At 41.3% G+C, this 24785-nt stretch overlaps 1 protein-coding gene across 1 annotated transcript; it reads right to left on the reverse strand.

Moving 5' to 3' along the window:
- Positions 1 to 533: 533 nt before the first annotated feature.
- On the reverse strand, positions 534 to 24785 carry snf8 (SNF8 subunit of ESCRT-II). Its single transcript, XM_028818984.2, has 8 exons — positions 24536 to 24785; positions 14411 to 14461; positions 11411 to 11549; positions 11155 to 11259; positions 10034 to 10106; positions 6241 to 6382; positions 6039 to 6113; positions 534 to 1170 (listed from the first exon to the last, which is right to left on the reverse strand). Exons 1-8 carry the CDS (start codon positions 24587 to 24589, stop codon positions 1033 to 1035), a joined length of 777 nt encoding a protein of 258 aa, XP_028674817.2. The 5' UTR covers positions 24590 to 24785; the 3' UTR covers positions 534 to 1032.

A 24785-nucleotide genomic window follows, 5' to 3' on the forward strand; every position in this document is an offset into this window, starting at 1 on the left:
AGCCACAGAATTCCAGAACGGGTTTAACTAACGACAAGACTCGGCGCCTAATTAAGCAACTGGTTGGAGTTTGAGGCCCTGACTTAGTTGGTCTTCTCTTGGCTCACTGGCTTCACATTTCATTTCTCTTTGGGTGTCAGTTAAGGAAAGGAATGAAGCAACTCAGAGGAACGATAAAGAAATTCAAGGGAACAAATCTTAAAAGTCAATTAAAATGAATTCACACTCATTTAAAAAAAGGGTCAGAATGAAAACCTGCAGCCATGGTGGTCCTCCAGGACCAGAGTTGGTGACCCCCTGCCCTAAGTGACTGACGGCACTACAACATAATTTATGGCCGTTTGTATTTGCAGATGCTGCAGGAAAACACCACCCCAAGCCCCCAACATCTCTATTTGAAGACGCATCACAAACCCAATCCCACCCCCACTTCTATTCTCCAAGGGGGGGGGACCACTCTTCTTATATTTGCAGGGAGACAAACTCCACACCCACCACTCTTACATTTGTGCCCGTTTGTTCAAGGGGTATGTAAAGTCCCCTGGCCTGCGCTCAGTTCACCCAAGTGAAGTGTCCATTGTGTGCCACCTCTGACAATACATATATTGTATATCTGCCACAGCTGAATATTTTTCATGACTATATGATTTTTAATGCCTAGTTAACAGTAGAGGTTTTAATAAAGGGTATTTAATTCAAGGAAAAAAAAAAGAAAACAAAAACCAGTGTGTGGTACGAGTGTCCAGACCCAGGGTTCAGCAGTAGGTGATGACCAATGTGCAATAGGAACTATGAAAATGGGGTGGGGGGCTGCACATTCTATACAGATAAATCTGGGGCATCTCAAGGACTCTATAAGATTATATTTATAGAATATAGTTTTAAAAAAAAAAAGGTGTATATTTAAAATGCATGTGTTAATGGCAGATTTCTTATGACTATCTGTGCTGCTCCAGGGTTTTCATTTCACTCCCATTTAAATGGTCCATTCAAGTAGTTGGAGGGCTGAAGGGGTCCAAGCTTGATATTCCATCATGGCATCAACTGACTGGCCTCCTCTGGGCTAACATCTCGTGAGTAGAGTTCAGAGAAGAGAGCAGGCAGCCAGTACTGCGGCTCTCCAGAAGCCTGAGTGTCAAGCCAAGCGAGGCCTTCCTTCAGGAGATGTTCCTAGAGTGGAAAGAAAAGAAGAAAATGATAGAATTACATACGCCCACTGTAGCTGCGTCTTTTCTAGGTTCCCCACAGTCAACCAACTACGGAGTTGGCAAGGCAGGATCCAGTAGGAGTCAAACATGCAACAAAAGAAATGTCTCAGTCCAGTAAAGTTAAGGTTTAGTGGAAATTTAATAAAAAAAAGGGACAAATCACAGAAATTCAGAAAGAAAAAATTATATAATCCAAAATTTGTATGTCTGTCCGCTTTTCACAAGAGAACAGGATGACGGATTTAGAGCGGGTTTTTTTTTTTTTCCTCTGTAATTTGCTTGATCATTTCGGTTGATTTTATAAGATTGTGCTAAGAATCACAGTTTGCTGACAGGAGTGATATATTCACGCTAATCCGAAAGAGAGGCTGTGGGCCGAGGGGAGGGGGGAGCTGGGCAGGACCCTCCTCACCGTCCAGACGGCTAGTACAGAATAAAGGGGGGGGGGGGGGGGGTAGGTTTCTTCTCTGTTTCATTACAATCTTAGCCTTCTCTTGTTTAACTTCAGATAAATTTTATAACTTGATACTTTTCTATGGCAAACTTATAGGCTTCACTTTAGTATATTTATTACATTCAGTATGGTTTGAAACCCTCCATGCCTTACCAGCTGCAAGGCAGATCAGAAACTGAACTAGTCTGTAGTTGGAATAATAATAATTAGAATATTACACTTACAACCTCCCTTTGACTATGCACTATTATATTTTAACATTATATATATAAAATTCTTTTCGTGTTTGAAACGGAAATTATGTATGACCACGCGATATGGAAATTACATATGACCACAGAACACATTATAATACAGGAACTAATCACTTTGTTTGTGGATGCCATTTTTATATCGTCTTTACGAATTATTATTTGTGTGGAGTTATTTTACTGATATTGAAAAGTAGTAAACACAAACACGCCGATCTATCCCATAGAAGTACACCTCGCGTCGCCCTCTCCCAGCCCTCCTCTCTGCTACAGCACTGAGCCGTCCGCCGCCAGGCACGTTCTGACAGAGAAGTTTTATTTATTCGTCCACGTGACTGTCGCTGAAACTGCCACATTGTAACTTTTTTTTAGTTGGCAGTACTTGATAGTAGAAGAGATGAGGAAAACAGCTTTGCGTCTTTCTACTTTTTAACTGCGCCGAGCTGTAAGCAATGTGAAGACGAGACCGCCTTCAGCGGCGAGGGGTCGTGAGAACAAAGTGGATGCTTAGAGGCGCGGAATGCCGGGCTGCTCCGCCGAGTTGAGAGCTTCACAGTTTCGGGCAGCGTCCTTTCTTCTCACACTGTTTGTGACACTTCAAATGCCCCGTCAGCTCCTGGGAGAGTGAAAATCTTTGTGAATGAGTAATCGGCGCCATCGAAGCAGGACTCTGTTTGTAAATTGCCCTGCACGACTACTTACTGTCCCTTAAGGTGAGTTCGGGTCACTAAAACCCCACAACATTCAAGGTTGCTTTTGTGATGAATTTTAAGAAGTAAACCACAGGCATGTAGTGCAAGGTTGTCAGGCAGAAACTTGGACAATCACATAGAAAATGCAATTTCTATACCACAGCGGTCATGTAGCGCCTTTTACAAGGGATCTACTACCAAGAAATGATCCAAATACATTTTAGCTGCTGTTAGTACTACTTAACCTGTTGTGTTATAGCGCCTTTAAAATGTAGTGTAGTGCTCAATGTATCTTTACTTCTTAAAATGTTAATGTTTTACTGTTTAATAACTTAGACTATATTTTAATTTTTTCCCTTGCACTCCGTGAGTCAAGCCACTGGGTAATCAGCTAGTAAAGTAATAATATCAACTTAGCATAACCTAACAAGTGGCTCTTACACCCACATATGGTAACAGTCAGAAACTGAACTTTGCATACTGTGCCACAAAGATGGCTCCTGGGACAGTGCAGACAGTTAGGGGGATTTGAGGCACACCTTTAGCTTGTTTGTCACAGCGAAGTTTGGTAACAACAGAAATTGGTTCCCTACACAACATACTTGATGCGTAAAGAGGAGGCTGCAGACAGACATCACTCTGTCCTTCCATTAACTTGCCTCGTCCACTGCAGGGCTGCAGAGCCCACACACACCCATATTCATTCCTAGAGGACCAATTCCTTTCCATCCATTGATTCTAACCTACCTATCTACTTCATGGTATCATGGAGATGGAAAGCACCAAGCTATCTTGATGTTATGTTTTATATACAAGAATAAGACAGTAACTAAACTGGACATTCTCGCCCCCACCCCCCCATCAAATGGTTTTGCTTACTGAATAATTTTTGATCATCATAATAGACATCTTCAGGCTGACTGTATCTGGTAGGAATTTGAAATCTGAAATTCAGTTTGGTTCAATTTAACATGTTTGATCACTTAATGATGCTGACATGTTGCACAAATTCAACAGAGCTAAAAATGTTCTGCTCATTTTCTTGTGTCCTCTGCATTTGATGCTTCTTGTTTCAGTGGTCAATGATAACTGGTCAGCATCGTTTCTACTTGCCCCTCGTACTGCTTTTCCATTGTTGCAATATCAGGGTGAGACCTTTCTCCATGATTAGCAGGGGAGAAGTCCCAAGTATGAATACACAAAATGAATCTTTAGTGAAATCTTGTAGTTCATTGTTTTGTACTTTTGAAGCATGTTGTCCACCAGCAAGGTGGGGGTTTGGTGCTCCGTCATTGCCAAGAAAATACACAATGACATCCTTGAAGGCCTTCCATGCAATTTGTTTTATTTTCCTCCAGCCTCACTAGCAGCTCTTCGAAGTGCCTGTCATTGATGATCTCTCTGAATTGTCTTGCCTTAATCTTGACATCAGTTATTCATCTGCCTTGAATACCGAAATCCTCCACTTTCCTTATTTCTCATTTTACCAAAGTTTTATATTGGATCAAGTTTTTTTTTTTTATAAAGAGATGCTAAGAATATCGTTTGTTGGGTTGGCATGTGGTTTATGTGCCACACTTTTCTGCCCAGGACCCAAAAGCTGCCAGTGGGGCCAGTGCTTTTTAACGTGATGACAATGGCTGGCCCATTCGCAATACATGGCATATTTGATCTGCAGTGCCATTAACTTTAGGTCACCACAGTTGTAGTTTTTAAACTGTACATATATACTAATAATATGGGAGGAAATCACAGAAATGGGTGGTATGAGATGGGGAAAATGTAAAGATGAATTTTGTGATCAGCAGGGGGAAAAAAAAAAAAACTCCATAAAAAGATACACCAAAGCATTCAGGAAGACAAATCTTCACACTGTTAACACTATTTAAATCCTATCAAAATAGGTTTGGTGGCTCTGAGGCTAAGGATCTGTGCTGGTATCCAGAAGGTTGCCGGTTCGAATCTCCGTCACTGCCAAAAGAGATCCTGCTTTGCTGGGCCCTTGAGCAAGACCCTTAACCTGTAATTGCTCCAGGGGTGCTGTACAATGGCTGACCCTGCGCTCTGACCCCAAGGGGTATGCGAAAACTAACAAATTCCTAATACGAGAAATTGTATAAGGTGAAATCAATAAAGAACAAAAATGTTTCCTACTATATTAAATGGTCTATTCCAGTGGTTCCCAAACTCGGTCCTGGGGACCCACTATGGCTGCAGGTTTTTGCTCCAACCAGATCCATAATCTGATCATAAAATCGAGAACAACTGATCTCATTTAATTAGCTGGTCTTTTTTTCTGAATGCAGAATAACAGAAGAGTAAAACATAACAGTATGGTTTTTACATTTATAAGACATTTAGAAATATTTCTATTTTTTTCGAAAGCTGTAAATGCTTAACTCTCTTTTGTTGTTTTCCTATTATTTTCCCCTTTTCCTGTGTAGTTTGTTCCCTTCATTTAACCCTAATAGTGACAATTAACAACCAGCACAGCAAACATATGATGAACGCTGCAACGACTTCAGCGTCAGACCCGCTAATTAGTAAATAATCAAATAACCAGAACACCTGGACAAGCAGAATGAAAATTAGGTTGAAAATACTGTTAACGACTTGCCCATATAACAGATTACTGTACAAACTAAGTTTGGTAGATTTTTATTAAAGTGTAATAATTTCTACATTGGACTCCAAAACACAGAAACTGGGAAATAATGACTCACTTAATTAAGCAAAGAGTCCAATGAAAAATGGAAGTTGGTTGGAACAAAAACCTGCAGCCACAGTGGGTCCCCAGGACTGAGTTTGGAAACCACTGATCTATTCCAATTAAACAGTCCCACAAGCATGTACAATATTCACACTACTCCGTCTACTTCTACCCATTACTTGTGTATTAAGATGTGCATTTATGTTATACCTCTGGACAATATATAACAGCATCTTTGGATTATGTTTAAAATTGCCTTTGATGATGATTATCATTTTGCATTTTCAATGTCCCATACGAAATTGTCAATGTCACTTTGTCTCTCTATCCTGCATTATCAGTTCACATGACCAGCTTGCTCCTGCACAATTATTTAACTGGGAATTTTTTAAATATCCCTGCATTTCATAAGTACATCACAAATATTCTGTTCCTTTTTCTGTTCCTACATGTACCAGACACAATCCTGAAAATTGTGTTACGCAGTCCACAAGAAAAATTACATGATGTGTAGAATGTAGGCCCTAGTTACTACTGCTTAGTAAATGAATACACACACGGTATTCACCATTGATTCCCATTTCCTGTATGCTTTCAACCACCTTACAAAAACAGAGTACCATCTAATATTCTGTGTGCCTAACCAGTTTACAAAAACATGTCTGTCAAGCGACTATCAAAATTCACCCAACCAACCTCTAAAGCACGAGTGTCCGTTCTTACCAATACATGCTTTGCTCGCTCTGTTTCCCAAGTGAGGCTGGATCTGATCTCACTCACTGTGACAAAGCCTTTCTTCTACAAAAGTCAAAAAAAAAAAAAAAAGGGGTCAAGGTACTGTAGTGCTGTAAAGCGAACAGAACTGCTGGACAGGAGGACATACAAGCTGAAAAGAGTGCTCTTCATATCTTAAGAAAGGCTTTACCTCAGCCAGCTGAAGGACAACAGTGTGATCCATATTTAGTTCTGCAGGCACAGACTGGACCAGGTATGTTCCACCTACTGGAATCATGCTAAATCCATTTCCTAAGGATTTCAACTTCTTGATGGCACGTGTTAGGTCATCCCTTTGAAAAGAAACAGAAAGAGTAAAAAAAAAGAAAAAATTGCTTACTTGCTCTTAATTATTAATCCTGGCATTACATCAAACCATCTTAGAAAAGCTATAGGTGAGAGCTACGTAATGAGGCTGCTGCTGCCAAGTCTAGTGCTGTACTTCACCTGTTAAGAGATTTTATTTGTTTTAAGGTAAGATTAATAAGAATTGTCATCACTAAGGTGTTAAGAGGTTCATGTCAATTCCTGAGGTCAGGAAAACCTTGCCAATAGATCGGTGATTATAGGAAGTCCACTAGGATCAAGGCTGGCTAAACAGATAAAAAAAAAAAAAACAAAAAAAAAAAATCAAAAGTGGGGGTCCTCAATTAAAAAATTATATTCACTCTGTAACCAAAAATGGGAGATGGGGGAAAAATTACTGTTAAAATTTAGAAAAATAGAATAGGCCGAGTGGTGGCACTGAGGCTACGGATCTGCGCTGGTATCTAGAAAGGTTACCAGTTGAAGCCCTGCTACTGCCACAAGGGATCCTACTCCACTGGGTCCTTCAACAAGGCCCTTAAACTGAAAATTGCTGTAGGGGTGCTGTACATTGGCTGACCCCGCACTCTGACCACCAAGGTTCACATAGAAAGACAATTTCCTCAGATGGAGGGATCGAAGTATTTGTCCGGATGGATGGATGGATAGATGGATAGATAATTAATCCCAGGGGGAAATTCACATACTCCAGCAGCAAAAAATATTAAAGAGTAATAAAAAAATGTAGGTAAAAAACAGACAATAACTTGAATAATGTTCAACGTTTACCCCCTCTGGTGGAATTGAAGAGTCGCATAGTTTGGGGGAGGAATGATCTTCTCAGTCTGTCAGTGGAGCAGGACAGTGACAGCAGTCTGTCGCTGAAACTGCTCCTCTGTCTGGAGATGACACTGTTTAATGGATGTAGTGGATTCTCCATAATTGATAGGAGCCTGCTGAGTGCCCGTTGCTCTGCTACGGATGTCAAACCGTCCAGCTCTATGCCAACAATAGAGCCTGCCTTCCTCACCAGTTTGTCCAGGCGTGAGGCATCCTTCTTCTTAATGCTGCCTCCCCAGCACACCGCTGCGTAGAAGAGGGCACTCGCCACAACCATCTGATAGAACATCTGCAGCATCTTACTGCAGATGTTGAAGGATGCCAGTCTTCTAAGGAAGTACAGGCGGCTCTGTCCTTTCTTGCACAGAGAATCAGTATTGGCAGTCCAGTCTAATTTATCGTCCAGCTGCACTCCCAGGTATTTTTTACAGAAGCTCCTTAAATAATTACATACATTCAGGACAAAAAGACTGATGAGCTTCTGTAAAAAAAGCTGCTGCTTGCACAAAGTATATCAAAATAGTCAGATGCATTTTTTTTTAGTTTTAAAATTCCCTTTAAAATTACCAACAGATATCAACACATCAGGCTTGTCATGAAAAGCCTAAATTTAAAGAGGGCTGCAACCTTTGCATTGCATACCCCTAAGAAAAGGAAAGAAAGATCTACCCATGGCTTTTTGATAAAGCCAGGATGAAATACCAAAAGAGGTATGGTGGGGCTTGATAAGGAAAGGTGCACCCGATTACATAAAACTTCTCAAAAATATGTAGGCTGAAGCAAGCACAGCAATTAGAGAAGAGTTCAAAGTGAGAGTGGGATTACATCAGGGGTCAGCATTGAGACAATTATAGTCTATGCTAATATTAGAGGAGATCATCGAGGAAGTAAAGAAAGAGTCTTGATGGTCAAAGATTTTTGCAGATGATCTTGGAGGAATTGGAAATGGGATTATACAGATGCCCCAAAGGGGGCATGGGACCAGGTTAAGCAGATCAATAACTTCAATGTATGACCTGCAGCTATAGCAGAGAGGATAAGAATGGAAAAGTAAAGCTAGGAGCAAATAAGGGAGAAGCAGTGAAATTCTATTGGTAGTTGGGATCAATGATTTAAAGAGTGGGGTGTAAAAAATGGGGAATTGTGTAGCTGAACACTTTGTGGCAAAAAACGGCTTATTAAGATGAAATGGAAAATATGCAAAATGGTAGCTAGATCAAAGTTGTATAGTGCAGAAACTTTGTGAACAACAAGAACCGAGACTGAGAATTTCTGAATGTAAGGGGTGAACAAAATGGATGAATTTATAAACAAACAAAAAAAAAAACCCACAAGTATATAAGGAGCAGCTTAAAAAGTGAAAGGAATATGTTGGAGGATGATGGAAAGACGACTCCGGTGAACTAAAAATTTATGAACAGGGCAAGAGGAAAACAGTGTGCTAAGGACAGTATTAGACATGGAGTTCCCAGGGTAAAGAAGCGAGACAGAGAGACCAAACATCAGATGGAAAGGTGTGGTAATGAGGGATATTCAAGAAGACTGGGTGCAATATGGAGACAACAAAAAGACAGCATGATTGACTGTGGCAGCCTCAGGTAAAGAGAAAGCGAGAGGGAAAATAAAAAGAATTATAGTTGTATAGTGGCCAGGGTACTGCATTCATCACTCATACGAGCAAATAAGTTAAAAGGAGGCTAAAATTATGGACTTCAAGAGACTCGGTGCCTAGCTTCACATATCACGACATGTTCGTGGTTCTGGTGTAACAGTGGAACACTGATGGGGAAGAGGATTACAGGTAAGCTATTGTATCATTAGCAAGAAATCTAGAAGACAAGAAGAACAACCTGAGAGGACTCAGTGGGCACAAACTGTAAATGGCTAATAGAAAAATACAATTTATCTAAGATGATTTCAGTCAAGGTGGGCTGTACCAAATACTGAAGCCATGAATGGGCTTACCTGTTGCACCCTAGGAAATTAAATCTGAAACAGCAAATGTTGTTGGTATCCTTAAATCCATTGACAGAATACTAATATTTAGCAATGAGCCTATTTGAATCATCCAGAAATGCCTGACAGTACCAAAATGTTTAGTGGTAGTTGATGCATAGGTACATTATCATCTTACACTACAATAAAATATCACATCAGCCACCTCAGTTACATGGTCCTAGTTCAATGTGGGGGAAAAAAAAAGTGGGAGAAGGGCATGTTTTAACTAGAATTTCTTGTGAAGGTGGAAATCTATGTATGACATTTATTGTGCCTTTTGAAACACTAGTATAGTAAAATGATGGCTAGTGTACATCAAAAAAATGGTGGGTGGAAACATTACAGATTAACCCTCTGCTCACAGACAAAGAAATCAACATGCTCATCCGATAAAACGTATGACATTTAGAAAAATGGCAGCAGCACATGTGACGGGAATCTAGTTCTAACGCAAAACTCATACTTTGAAAACCATGATTTCAGAATACCCTGAAAATGTTGGGTTGGTGGCAGGATTGGCACTCCAGCCAATGTTAAAAAACCTCACACTAGTCCGCTTCATTCAAACCAGTGTGGTGCTGAGGGGTCACCTGTTGCACAGCTGTGCTTGGGTCCTAATCTGGGATCCTAAGGTGGTTTGTTCCGTGGTGGGTGCAGCAATGTGCCGTATCAGTGCACGCTCCCAACCTCTGTCTAGAACTACAATGAAGTGAAAAAACTTCAGAGTACAGAGTTAGGGACTATGTAGGCAGATGCTGCGACCAGTGATAACCCCAACCCTTCGCTCTCGGGGAACTCACTGGCTAACATCCTGTGCAAATTTTCCTCGGCCCTTCAGCACCCTCTGGTGGAGTTCCTCCAACGTAATTAGACCTGAAAGAGAAGCACACATACCCCGCAGTGATTAAGTGACTTGCTGTGAATGGATATTAATCCATATTCTTGAATATCCTAAAATAAACAGGCTCACCAGAAAAAAAAAACGGCTACCCCTGGCTAAATGTTATCAAATAGTGTATAAGAATATAGTGAAGAACAGTTGTAATTCTATCTGGCATGGATACCACCAATTTGCAGATGTAGGTGAGATCAATTTTCAACCACTCTTCCAGGACTAAAACCCGCAGTTCGGTCGCCGGTGTTTCACCGGTCGTTCCAAGCAGTCCCACAGATTTTCTATGGAATTTTAAATCTAGAAATTCTCTGGGCCGGTTGAGATGCGAGAATGCTTCAGAATGTACTTCATGCCAATCACATGCAGTTCCAACCCTGTGCACGTGACAACTGTCATCTGGGAAGACTGGGTTGGCCATTCTGTGTTTGGTCTGATAACGAAGCACAAAAAAGTAACAGTTTGTTCCAACACTGATTTTACACAGGCAGACGGTTTGTAAGTAAGTAAAAAATTGTGACACCTGTAGAAATTGTTTGCCATCACGATGTGCAACACACGATCCCCATCTGTGGGCACCGTCTTTTGACCACAGTTCGGTCAGCAAGTAGTCGATGGCTGATATATGCCATAGCCAGAACACCTGTTGGACAGCACACTTTGACACACACGCAAAGTTAGCAACTTCCTGTACACTATGGCCTTTGGCCCGGCTGAATGCAATAACTGCTTTTTGATGATCATTCACGTCTATCGTGGTACCAGTTTTTCAGAGAAAGAACCAAACACACATGGCACACCACTACTCCTCGCCACTCTTTGAACCCTGTATCACATGACACAGCTATCGGTAGGACAGTATTCAAACTGGGGTGCCCTCTGTTGGTGCGTGAAGTATGCATCACCTCTTAATTTTTTGTCTGATGAGCTTAATAATTACCCAGCATCCTACTAATCACGTGAATTCTTAAACATGTAGAATATCCACATTGTTATTTTAAAAATTCAGTTGCAATCTTTCACGCTTACCTCCATTACGATGCTTCAGGGCGAGGCACACTTCAATGATCTGAACACCCAGCTCATAGTAAAAGTCTCCAACTCCTAGCATCTCTGACCAGAAACCCTTTCCAGCTTGAGCAAGAAATTAGAATAATTATTTAGAAAACATCGCTCTAAACCACAGCTGATTAACTTTTACAACAGTCGCAGTCAGCTATCTGTGAGCAGGCTGTGGACAAAGGTCATTAGGATGCTCGGCAAGTTTTAGTTACCAATAACTTACATGCAAGAGGGTCAACCCCAATGGTGGCACACATATCCTGAAACTGCACTCTGAACTGAGCACTTTTGCGGATCTCCTGTTTGTGTTTGCTGGCAAACTCTTCCAGATGCGTCTTAAATGTCTCCAGTTGTTTGGACATCTTTGTTAAAGATAAATATAAGAAAAAATAATCACAATGTGAATGGTGAAATCATTCCTGTCATGCTTCTATTGAAAAATCTATGCATCCTGATACATTTTTCATGTCTTATAGTCTGAAACTGCCCCATTAAGTCATAAGCATTGTGACACAACCAGTGAGTGAAGACCACATGTTCATAAATTATTAAAATCAATTTTTGTCTTCCTGTGTACAGAACTTTAAGCTATAAGAAGACCATTAAGGGATATTACTCTAGGAGCCCGCATTCAGAACCAATCCTGGTGAAGACCTTTGTGGATTTTGCATGGGTTTTAATTCAGGTACTCAAGTTAAATTAATAATAATAATAATAATACATTTTATTTATTTGTAGGTGCCTTTCTAAACAGTCAAGGACACGGCCGCGGTAATGTATACGCGTTATGAGTTAGGATACCATGACATTCGCCTCATACACCAAGTCGTAGAGTTCATCTAAAAATATACGTTGAGCAAATGTAATGGGCTACAGGGCCCCACGCCCCTGATCTGGAATAAGTGGGTTCTAAAATCAATAGGAGGATGGACAATTGGCGTCCTTCAAAATGTCCTTTAATGAAACTGCGAAAAGTGATTAACAGATGGATTTCTTAAAGTCGCTCGTTACGCGGTGCCTTGAAAGAGTGAAGTGAGAACATCAGGACCATCAAAGTTTGAGCGAAGACCTGTAATGTACATCAAAAAAACAAAGTTTAACCTTAAATATCTGCGTGCTGCTTCTTGGTATAATAATAATAATAATACATTTTATTTATTTGTAGGCGCCTTTCTAAACACTGAAGGACACCAAACAATAGACAAAACACAGATTATAAACAAAAGTAAAATACAAAAGTTAAAATCAGACAGAGCAATTGTAATCAAAGAGAAAAGCAATCTTAAACAAATGAGTTTTAAGTTTAGATTTGAAAAGTGAAAATGATTCAATATTTCTAAGCTCAGATGGTAGTGCGTTCCAAAGCTGGGGAGCAGAGCAACTGAATGCTCTGCTCCCCATAGTGACAAGATGGACGAAGGGGACAGTCAAGTGGACGGAGAAAGAGGATCTAAGGGTACGGGAGGGAATGGTATCATGGAGGAGGTCAGACAAATATGGAGGGGCCAGGTTGTGGAGAGCCTTAAAAGTTAGTAGGAGAATTTTGAATTGAATTCAGAACTGAACTGGAAGCCAATGAAGCTGCTGCAAAACAGGGGTGATATGGTGAATAGAGGGGGTTCTAGTAATGATGTGGGCAGCTGAATTCTGGACCACTTGAAGCTTATTAAAAGATTTGCGAGAAAGACCAAAAAAAGGGAATTGCAATAATCGAGACGAGAAGTGACAAGGCTATGAAAAAGGATAGCAGTGGTGTGGGGAGTGAGGGAGGGGCGAATACGATTAATGTTACGCAAGTGGAAATATGCAGATTGGGAGATGTTATTGATGTGGGACTGAAAGGATAAAGTACTGTCAAGGATGACAGCCAGACTCTTAACCCGTAGGGAAGGGGAGACAGAGGAATTATCAATAACAAATGAAAAATGATCAGTTTTGGATAATGTTGATTTTGTACCACTGAGGAGAACCTCAGTTTTATCACTATTTAATTTTAGAAAATTTGAAGAAAACCAGGATTTGATTTCTGCTATGCAATCAATAAGTGAGGAGGGTGGAAAGGAAGCAGTAGGTTTGCTAGTGAGATAGAGCTGGGTGTCATCAGCATAACAGTGGAAGCTAATGTTATATTTACGAAAGATATTACCAAGGGGAAGGAGGTAAATAATGAAAAGGAGAGGCCCCAGGACAGAGCCCACCTGAAGTAACAGCAGTGGGTTGGGATGTGAAAGTTTTAAGCTGAACAAAAGGAGTGCGGCCTGAGAGGTTGGATCTGAACCAATCTAGTGGAGTGTGGGTAATGCCAATCGAAGATAATCTATTGAGAAGAGTAGTGTAACAAATAGCTAAAAACAGGTCAGTGGGTCTACAGTAGGCAGATGATCACCAAAACTGAACCAATAAATATTGGATAAGTAATCAATCTGATCTGACGAACCTGGATTTCTGCTGCACTAGGCAGAATGTGGCACAAACATCATGACTCCGTGCATCTATCCTACCTTGAGACAGCAATTCACGTATGCAGCAATAGTGTACTGGTGTGAGGAATGTTGGGTAAACATTAGGTGTCTTAATACCCGTTCAGTGTTATTTGAATGTCACAGCTTACCAATGCATGGTTGCTGATCACTGGTTCATCCCTTTTGGCTACAGTCTACCTTTTCTCTAATGGATAAATGTACCAATATTAAAAAGCAGACATTGTCTTAAGCTGGCTCCACAAGCATAACAGTGACTTCAGATTACTGCAGTGGTCAGCAACGTCCCTATACCTCCATCAAAAAGAGCACATTTGCGATGAAGTCGTATAGGAGGTTCACAGTGTTAATGTGCTGCCAAAATATCTGAAGATCTGCATAATATCACCGAGACAGTGTGGACCAAACTCCCTATGGAATGTTTCCACCATCGTGATAAACACACACCTCCAAGGTAGTATTTAGGACTTACCAAACTGGCCACTGAGCGTGTGTTGGTGCATAAGCAGCTTATGCGACTTGCTTAGGCTCACATAGCAAGCAATGAAAAAGCATCATTATGGTTTTGGGTTTAGTGCCTTACCTTTTACTGGCTTTGGTGTCAGAAATCCTTGGCAGCCGAGGTTTTAGAATCTAGACCCTTCATTACTAACACAGTCTTATTCAGCCCTATTTATTACAACAGTGCTGAAGGATTAAAAAATGTCATCTAGCAAGGCATCTGGTACCAATGAGAGACTCACCTGAGCAATCTGGTCTTCTGCAAGTACATTTCCCCTTTCTTTGTACTTGGTCTATAAAAAGAGGGGAAAAATGAGTGGCCTGAATTCATTAAAAATGAAAACTTAAAGCACAAAACAAAAAATGTATATTATATTTAAAAATAAATACTGCCAGTAAATACACCATATGGCCAAAAGTTTGTGTACACCTTACCATCACACCCATATCAGCCTGTTGGACATCAAATTCCAAAACCATGGGCACTGCTATGGAGTGGAGATGGCACCCCGTCCATGTGTGTTTGTAGGAATTTGCTCATAGCCAAATGAGCACTTGCAAGGTCAGGTACTAATGTTTTAGTTTAGTATGATATGTTTAATGTTTAGTACGATAGACACTTGGAATAAGCTACCAAGCAATGTGGTAGACAGCAAGACTTTAGGAACTTTTAAAACTCGACGATGTTTTTTGGAAGAAATAAGCGGTTAGGACTGGTGAGCTTTGTTGGGCGGAATGGCCTGTTCTCGTCTAGATTGTTCTAATGTTTTTCAAGAAGACCTGGCTCACAACCAGCATTGCAATTTACCCCAGAGGTATTCAGTATGGTTGAGATCAGGGGTCTCTGCAGGCTACTCGAGTCCCTCCATGTCTTTATGGACCTGGCTTTGTGCACAAGGGCATAGTCATGCTGGAGCAGAAAATGGCCTTCAGAATCAGTCACCACAATGCTGAAAGAGCAACAATCTAAAATGTACTTGTAGGTGCAGCATTAACAGCACTCTTCACAGGAACCAAGGGGTCTAGTCCAAACCTTGCCATTATCACTCCACCACCAAACTTTAAAATAGGCACTATATGTCCAGTACGTGTTGTTCTCCCTGCATCTGCCAATCCCAGATTTATCCATCAGACCACCAGATGGTGATGTGTGATCCATCACTGCTCCAGAGTACTATACACCACTCCAGCTAATGCTTGTCACTGCCCATAGTGATCAGAGGATTGTATCTAGCAGCTCAGGCCATGAAAACCCATTTCATGAAGCTCCCAGCACAGAGTGTTTGTGCTGATGTTGCTTCTAAAGGCAGTTTCAAACTCTGTTGTGAGTAGTGTCTCAGAGGACATGCGATTTTAACGCTTAGGCACATGGTGGTCCAACTCTTTGAGTTTGTGTGGTCTACCACATCATGGCTAAGCGTTAACTAACAGCAAAAACTTGTCACTAATTTAATAAAGGGTTATAAGAAAAACCTGCAACCACAGTAGCACTTCTGGGACCTCATTTATAAAATTTCACAGTGATTCATGTGTGAAAAATATGGACATTTCAAAGAAACAGAAAAATGCATATGAAAAAATAATTATCATATATACAAAACCTGGTGTGTGCACATTCCTACGTAATTTACCCTTTATAAATCAGAATATTGTAAATGTGTGCACAACATGGGTGCTCCTCAATCTCTGCCCTGAAATATTCATATATGGAATATACTAATCAACTCCATACATATCACGATGCTGCAGAACTTCAAGGGCGGGTAGAGCAGCTTCACCCTCCTGATGTGCCGAGATCTTGTCACCTGCCTCCAAAAGCATCTGGCTGTGCTCCGCAAAAGACAGGCCAAGATCACGCGTGGCATTATAGGGGCTTTCCTCTGCCTTCTGAGGGTCACGGAGAGACAAACGGTACCAGCTCCTTAGCGGGTAGCCAGCATCATCTGACACACGTAATGACGTGACTGCTGTTACGATGGATAGTACAGGCCTTATGAAAAACTAAGGGTTCAACTGCATACCTTACCAACAAGACATTCACCACATACAGTACTGTCACATTTGGCAAAGGAAAATATGGAAACTGATGATCCACTGTGGCGACCCCTAAAATCGGAGCAGCCGAAAGAAGAAAAAGAAGACTTTGTATCAAAAAAATGAGCCCAGGTTAACCCACGTCATGGAGACATGGTGTTTGCCAGCCACATCACGGCAAAAAATGAGGACTTGTGCGTTAATGGAATGTAACCACTTTTGGTTAACAAAAGCAGCTTTGTTTTGGCGAGGTGCCTTTATTGCAATACGAATACAGTCAATTACTCCAATTATGTTAGGAGGACCAGACATTGCCTTATGTTGGCAAAAACATTTTATGTATGTACACCCTCAAATTCCAAAAACTAGATGTAATAATAATAATTATTATTATTTACAATTTATATAGCATTTTTCTCATTACTCAAAGTGCTTTACAAACTCCACCCAAGGAGGCCCTGGGATGCAAACTTATGATCTCCATGTAGTGCCTTGTCGGTCAGTGAATGGCTTCCAGGGCAACAAGCATGACAGAGTGAAGCTTGGCTGAGATATTCCTGACACATCGGCCAGTTCCATGTGAAGTGACAACAGGTAGCCAATACAAACTAACGAAAAACCAAAAATGTTCTTCAGTGCAAATACGCAGAACTGGCCCTCTTAAAAAGGAACTAAAATACACAGTGTGCATCATATTCATCGTTTATGAAGAATAATATGTCTGTCACATTAACACACATAACAATGGCTTGGTGATATGAATTATTATGTGTGGGAGTTGTTATTTAGCTGGTTTGGCAGCTTAATCAAAGGGTGTTGTCATTTCCCAGATTCTCTGAAATGTTGCGTACTGTTCACGTGGGTCAGAGTTGCCATAGGTATACGCATTAGGATTTATAAAATAAAACTTAACACACTCCCGTGGTTTGCAGGGGAACTTGCATATGCACATTTCGAGCCTCTTTTTGTGCATAAGCAAGCTTTACAAAAGGGGCTCCGGGATCAAAGTTGGAGACCCTGGTATAGACCATTGAACAGCGGGGTCGGTATGACCCTCTCAGATATTTTTAAATGATTACATACTTAATAAAAAGGTGCTTAGGAGGGGCGGGGGGTTTATTTATCCGATAGATGAAAAAAAAAAATGCTAATAAGGAGGAGGCAGGGATTGAAAAATAACCTCATTATTAATGTCAATGTCAATTTAACAACATCAATAATGCTGTAGCCAAAGTGCATTACATTAAAAACATACAATGAATGAAGCAACTGGGTTAGAACAAAAACCTGCAGCCACTGCGGCCCTCCATGACTGTGATTGAGGACCCCTGCCTTAATGTAATGTGGTAAAGAGTTCCACATATGAGGTGCAGCAGCTGGAAAAGCCTCGTCCCCCTTAGTTTTACACTTAGTTGCCTCTTATGGTCCCTCGCACTGACTGGTAGATCCAAGTTCTCTGGGTGGCTGGTGTAAAACACACAATTCAGATAAATTGGCAGGAGCAGACCTGTGTGATGATTTAAAAACAGTGATTCTTAACCCTTTGAGTCATAGACCCCTTTAAGAATCTGATGAAAGCTATGGATCACCTTCCACAGAAATATTCACATAAACACAACTTTGCATCCAATGAATATAATGTATGTTATTTATCGAGATTTGATTATCTCATAAGTATATGACATGCACAATGTTTACTATAAAGTTTAATAATACTATCTAAAATAAAAATAAAAAAAACACTCCTTTTCTATGCAAAAAGTAATGGCCACTCATAGTTATGAAATACAATCCTCTACTGCAAATTAAAACAGATCTACTACTACTACGTTTCTACTACTACTACTACTACTACTACTACTACTACTACTACTACTACTACATCTACTCTCTCGTTATCTACTTTATTTCAATGAGAAGGCTGTTCCTGTTTGACTTGAAAAAGAATATGAAACTGGAGTGGTCTTTGGGAAGGTGACACGCATATCATCTTTGACATCCAATCTATTTCAACTTTTCGTTTTGATAGAAACAAGTGCCAAAAACCCTGATTCACAAAGGTATGTATATTGAATATAAATGTTAATTTTTAATCGGACTCCCTGAAACCAAGAACCCCCGATTTAAAAACTACCAGAAAAATTTTTAAGTCAATTCTGAAACTAACAGGAATCCAGTGTAAAGAAGCTAATATTGGAGAAACAGAATCAATCTTTCTTGCCCTGACCAAAAAAACAGGCAGCAGCAAACTGGACCAACTTCAACCTGCATTTCACGGATTTGCTGATCCCGGAATACAACGAGTTACCGTAATGGAGCCGAGAAAAGAAAAGTATGCGTTGGTTTCTCAAGATCCCCAGAAGATAAAGGTTTGACCTTGGCTAAAAGTAGAAGCTGGAAAAAGCAACTCTTTACTAGATTTAATGTTTCTCAAAAAAGAGGTTACTGTCAAAATGACACCAAGGTTACGGATTTGAGGTTTGTTTTTTTTTTTTTGTTTGTTTTTTTAAATCATCTTCTTCTGGCTGCTCCCGTTAGGGGTTGCCACAGCAGATCATCTACTTCTATATCTTCCTGTCCTTGTCATCTTGCCCTGTTACATCCATCACCTGCATGTCCTCTCTCACCACATCCTTAAACCTCCTCTAAGGCCTTCCTCTTTTCCTCTTCCCTGGCAGCTCTATCCTTAGCATCCTTCTCCCAATATACCCAGCATCTCTCCTCTGTCCAAAACAATGCAATCTTGCCTCTCTGACTTTGTCTCCCCACCTGAGCTGACCCTCTAATGTCCTCATTTCTAATCCTATCCATCCTCATCACACCCAGTGCAAATCTTAGCATCTAACTCTGCCACCTCCAGCTTTCTGGTCAGTACCCACCATCTCCAACCTATATAACAGGGGTCACCAACCCTATGCCCGTGGGCACCCGGTCGCCCATTGGCTTCATCTCAGTCGCCAGCGGACTTGTTCTAAAAATAGCAAGTTGCCCTTGTGGTTCGCCAAAAATATAAATATTTTTAATGCTGCGCCTTATGTAAATTCTAGTGAAAGTTTCACACATGCAAATTTTATGGTGGTAATCAAAATAAAAAAAATATACATATAAAAACAATGCATTTGTATGTTTCGAGGTCATAGTTCACCTGCGCATGACAATTAACCCCGCTTTTGCCAATACATCCATGATTACACCGAGTAAAAAAGCATGGCTGAGAAGAGAAAGAAAACATTTTTAACAAAGACTGGGAAGAAGATTTATGTTTACATCAATATGAGATAAGTACATGTGTCTCATTTGTGGAGCTACGGTGCAATTTCAAAGCGGCACAATGTGGAAAGACACTATCAAACCACTCATGGCAGCTTCCACACAAACTTCCCGCCCAAGAGTTCGCTTCGAGCAGAGAAAGCGCGGGAGTTAAAGGCCACTTTGACCAAGCAGCAATCTTTTTTCACAAGACCGCTTAAGAAGTCCAAAAAGACAACCAAAGCTTCATTCAGGGCTACACATTATCCGATTAAAAACAATAAGACATTTTCTGATGGAGAGATTGTTAAAGGAGCTTTGATGATAATTGCGGTGACTGTTTTTAAAGACGAGAAATATCGGTCAGATGTCATCTCAAGTCTAGCTGATGTACAACTTGGGGCTAGTACAGTGACCAGAAGAGTTTCAGCTATGTCCGAAAACTTGAATGAGCAGCTGGACAAGGACTTAAGAACATGCCGGTGCTTCAGCATCCAATGTGACGAGTCTGTGGACAGCAGCAGTACTGCTCAACTAATGGTGTTTATTCGGATGGTATTTGAAGATTTCTCTACTAAAGAAGAGATCCTCACACTGATACCACTGAGGACATCTACACGGGAAGTGGACATCTACAACCCGGTAAAAACTTTCTTTGTGGAGAAAAAAGTGCCGCTGGAGAAGCTTGTGTCGGTAACTACTGATGGCGCATCGGCAATGGTGGGATGCCGTGTGGGCTTCATTGCGCATTGCAAGAATGACCCAGTCTTCCCACCTTTCCTACGCTATCACTGTATTATTCACCAGCAGACGATATGCGCAAAAGTCACCGGGTTTGACCATGTAATGACGCCCGTTGTAAAAATAATCAACAGCATTCGCGCCAAAGCCAAACAACACAGGACATTCAAGGTGCTTTTGGAGGAGCCGTCTACGGAATATGGAGACCTGTTGCTACATACAGAGATCCGATGGCTCAGCACAGGGTGGATTTTGAAACGTTTCTTGGCACTTTTGGGTGAAATAAAGGAGTTCATGCAGAGCAGAGAAGAGGACGCCTCCCTATTGGACGACATTGAGTGGTTGCTTGATGTTGCCTTTTTAACAGACGTCACAGAAAAACTGAACAATATGAACTGTGAGCTGCAAGGCACAGGTACGACTGTCACAAACATGATAAGTGCTGTAAAAGCTTTTAAAGCTAAAATGAACATTTTCTCTGCGCATTTACAAAGGAAAAGTGTATGTGCAAAAAGTTCTAAGTGACAATGCTTCTGTATCTGTGGCTTTTGATGAAGCTGTAGAAAAATACCGCCAAGTGATTAACAGACTGATGCAAGAGTTTGAGAATAGATTTTGTGATTTTGATCAAATTGAGCCATGTGTGTCATTCATTTCAAATTCTTTTATGTCAGTGGACATTACAGGCTCAGCTGAGAACCTAAGTACAACCTTCACCTTGGATGCAGGGCAGGTAGAAATGAAAATAATAACTTTGCAAAATGACCTGCACCTCAAAGCACATCTGAGCAGCCCAAACTTTTGGAACCTAGTGGACACAGAAAAGTACAAAGCTGTCTGCACAGCAGCTATGAATGCTGCTTGTTTTTTTGGATCCACCTATCTCTGTGAATCAGCCTTTTCGAATATGAACTTCATAAAAAATAAACACAGAACACGCCTAACTGATTCACATCTGCAGGAGTCACCAAGAGTGGCAGTGTCAAATTATACACCAGAATACAGCAAACTAATGGACAACATGGAATGCCAGGTTTCTCACTAACTGGCAGACAAGACTCAACAGTGTTTTAGTAAAACACCATGTTACCTGGTCAATTGATCATTGATTAAGTCAGATTCAAAGTTGGAGTTGACACAATCTCATGTATTGGGGAAAAACACAGCTGAGCTCTGTTTTTTGTTGAATGAAACTGTGACATGTTCATTTGCACAAATGTCACTTTGACAATGAAACAAATATTCTCATTTACAAATAATTTTCAAAAAGTTATGAATGCCATTCTTTGCAAAAAATGTGAGTAATATTGTACGCTTTTTGGATTTTTTAAAATATATATATTTATTTTCAGCTGGTAGCCCTCGAGCCATTTGGTAATCTTAAGGTAGCAGCTCAGCTTTAAAAAGGTTGGTGACCCCTGCTATATAACATAGCTGGTCTCATTACCGTCCTGTAGACCTTCCCTTTTACTCTTGATGATACCTGTCTGTCACAAATCACTCCTGACACTCTTCTCTACCCACTCCACCCTGCCTGCACTCTCTTTTTCACTTCTCTTCCACAATCCCCTTTACTCTGTACTGTTGATCCCAAGTATTTAAACTCATCCACCTTCGCCAACTCTACTCCCTGCATCCTCACCTTTCCACTGACCTCCCTCTCATTTACACACATGTATTCTGTCTTGTTCCTACTGAACTTCATTCCTTTCCTCTCTAGAGCATATCTCCACCTCTCCAGGGTCTCCTCAACCTGCTCCCTACTATCGCTGCAGATCACAATGTCATCAGCAAACATCATAGTCCACGGGGACTCCTGTCTAATCTCGTCTGTCAACCAGTCCATCACCACTGCAAATAAGAAAGGGCTCAGAGCCAATCCCTGATGTAATCACACCTCCGCCCCTCCTACCGCAGACCTCCCCACGGCCACATTTCCCTCGTACACATCCTGTACAACTCTTACGTATTTCTCTGCCACTCTCGACTTTCTCATACAATACCACAACTCCTCTCGAGACACCCTGTCATATACTTTCTCCAGGTCCACAAAGATGCAATGCAACTCCTTCTGGCCTTCTCTGTACTTCATCGACATCCTCAGAGCAAACATTGCATCTGTGGTGCTCTTTCTTGGCATGAAACCATGCTGCTGCTCACTAATCATCACCTCACTTCTTAACCTAGCTTCGACTACTCTTTTTCATAACTTCATGCTGTGGCTCATCAATATTATTCCCTTGTAGTTACTGCAGTCCTGCACATCCCCCTTATTCTTAAATATCGGCACCAGTACAATTCTTCTCCACTCCTCAGGCATCCTCTCACTTTTCAAGATTCCATTAAACAATCTGGTTAAAAACTCCACTGCCATCTCTCCTAAACACCTCCATGCTTCCATAAGTATGTCATCTGGACCAACGGCTTTTCCATTTTTCATCCTCTTCATAGCTGTCCTTACTTCCTCCTTGCTAATCCATTGCACTTCCCAATTCACTTTCTCCACATCATCCAACCTCTTCTCGCTCTCATATTCTTCATTCATCAGCCTCTCAAAGTATTCATTCCATCTACTCAAAACACTCTCATCGCTTGTTAGTACGTTTCCATCTTTATCACCCTAACCTGCTGCACATATTTCCCAGCTCGGCCCCTCTGTGTAGCCCACTGGTCCTTTTTTCCCCTCCTTAGTGTCCAACCTCTCATACAACTCATCATACGCCTTTTCCTTAGCCTTCACCACCTCTCTCTTCACCTTGCTCCTTTTCTCCTTGTACTCTACTGTACTTTCTGCATCTCTCTGACTACCCCTCTTCTTCTTTGCCATCCTCTTCCTCTGTATACTCTCCTGTACTTCCTCATTCCACCACCAGGTTTCCTTTTCCTCCTTCCTCTTTCCAGATGTCACACCAAGCATCCTTCTTGCTTTCACCCTTACTACATCTGCTGTAGTTTCCCAGCTGTCTGGTAATTCTTCACTGGCACCCAGTGCCTGTCTCACCTCCTCCCTAAACTCAACCTTGCAGTCTTCCTTTTTCAACTTCCACCATTTGATCTTTGGCTCTGCCCTCACTCTCTTCCTCTTCTTGATCTCCAATGTCATCCTACAGAGCACCATCCTATGCTGCTTAACTACACTTTCCCCTGCCACCTTTGCAGTCTTCAGTGTCCTTCAGATCAACTCTTCTGCATAGGATGTAATCTACCTCTGTGCATCTGCCTCCACTCTTGTACATAACCCTATGTTCCACCCTCTTAAAATATGTATTCACCACAGCCATGTCCATCCTTTTGGCAAAATCCACTATCATCTGACCTCCTTCATTCCTCTCCTTGACACCATACCTACCCATCACCTCCTCTGTTCCCTTCACCACCAAGCCCATTGAAATCTACTCCAATCAGCACTTTCTGTCCCTTGGGTACACGGTTCATCACTTCATCCAACTCACTCCAAAAATCTTCTCTCTCAACCATTGCACACCCAAATTGCGGTGCATATGCGCTAACAACATTCATCATCACACCTCCAATTTCCAGCTTCATAATCATTACTCTGCCTGACACTCTTCACCTCCAAAACACTCTTGACATACTGTTCCTTCAGAATAACTCCTACCCCATTTCTCCTCCCATCCACACCATGAAAGAACAATTTGAATCCACCTCCGATCCACCTGGCCTTAATCCCCTTCCATTTAGGGGAATCTATTAGCCCAAATAAAAACTCAATCAGCGGAAAGCCCATTTTTTCCCCGCGGGGCGCCCGATTGGATGGGAAACAGCTGACCTGGCAACAGCGCGTCTCGGCTATGACAAAACGGGGAAACTCTGAACCACACGGCTTCAAAGGACTCAACATTATCCATCAAAAGGTATGGAAAACACACACACTATCGTTAGACTCAGAAGGAAGAAGACGAAAGATGAAGTGGAAAATGTAAAAGGCAAAAGTAATGTCATTACACTTACTTAATACAATATAAGAGTCGCAAAGTGACCAATCTCAATGTGAAAGAATCGGACCCATCCTTGGTCGTGGCGTCACTTTTTTCCCCCATCTTCTTCAGAAACAGTAGCCAGTTAAAGTTGCCTAAAGTTACCTGCACGTTCTTCGGATACTTGAATGTTAAACCCAGCCAGGCAAAGCTGCACACCGACAGCGTTTGCACTCCACTCTTTAGAGTTACGTCGAGCTATCCACTCATTTGCAACATCTGTGCCAGTAGCGGCAGCATAACCTAATGTAGCTATTTAAATTACTTTTTAAACCACTTTCCGCGTGCTGTATGGGGAACACAAGGTATGCACTGTCCCCGTTTTACACAACTCAAGCGACTTACCTCGGCGAGTTTCTTCTTGGCGATGGCCCCGGCGCCCACGCCTCTCCGGTGCATCCTGAAACTCCGCTACAGCTGCACGCGTCCCCTGCTCCTTCAATAAACGAATATATAATTTACTCCACGAACGCACTCTGCTCCTCCAATAAATCGGACTACTGTTCTTTAAAATTTTGTTTATGTGTCGTTCGCCTTAAAATAGAGCTATCAATTTCCGTGTTGTGTTACAATATTTATGGACCGGTTAGGAAAC

The sequence above is a fragment of the Erpetoichthys calabaricus genome, chromosome 14, assembly GCF_900747795.2.
Source record: "Erpetoichthys calabaricus chromosome 14, fErpCal1.3, whole genome shotgun sequence".
NCBI classification, from domain to species: domain Eukaryota; kingdom Metazoa; phylum Chordata; class Cladistia; order Polypteriformes; family Polypteridae; genus Erpetoichthys; species Erpetoichthys calabaricus.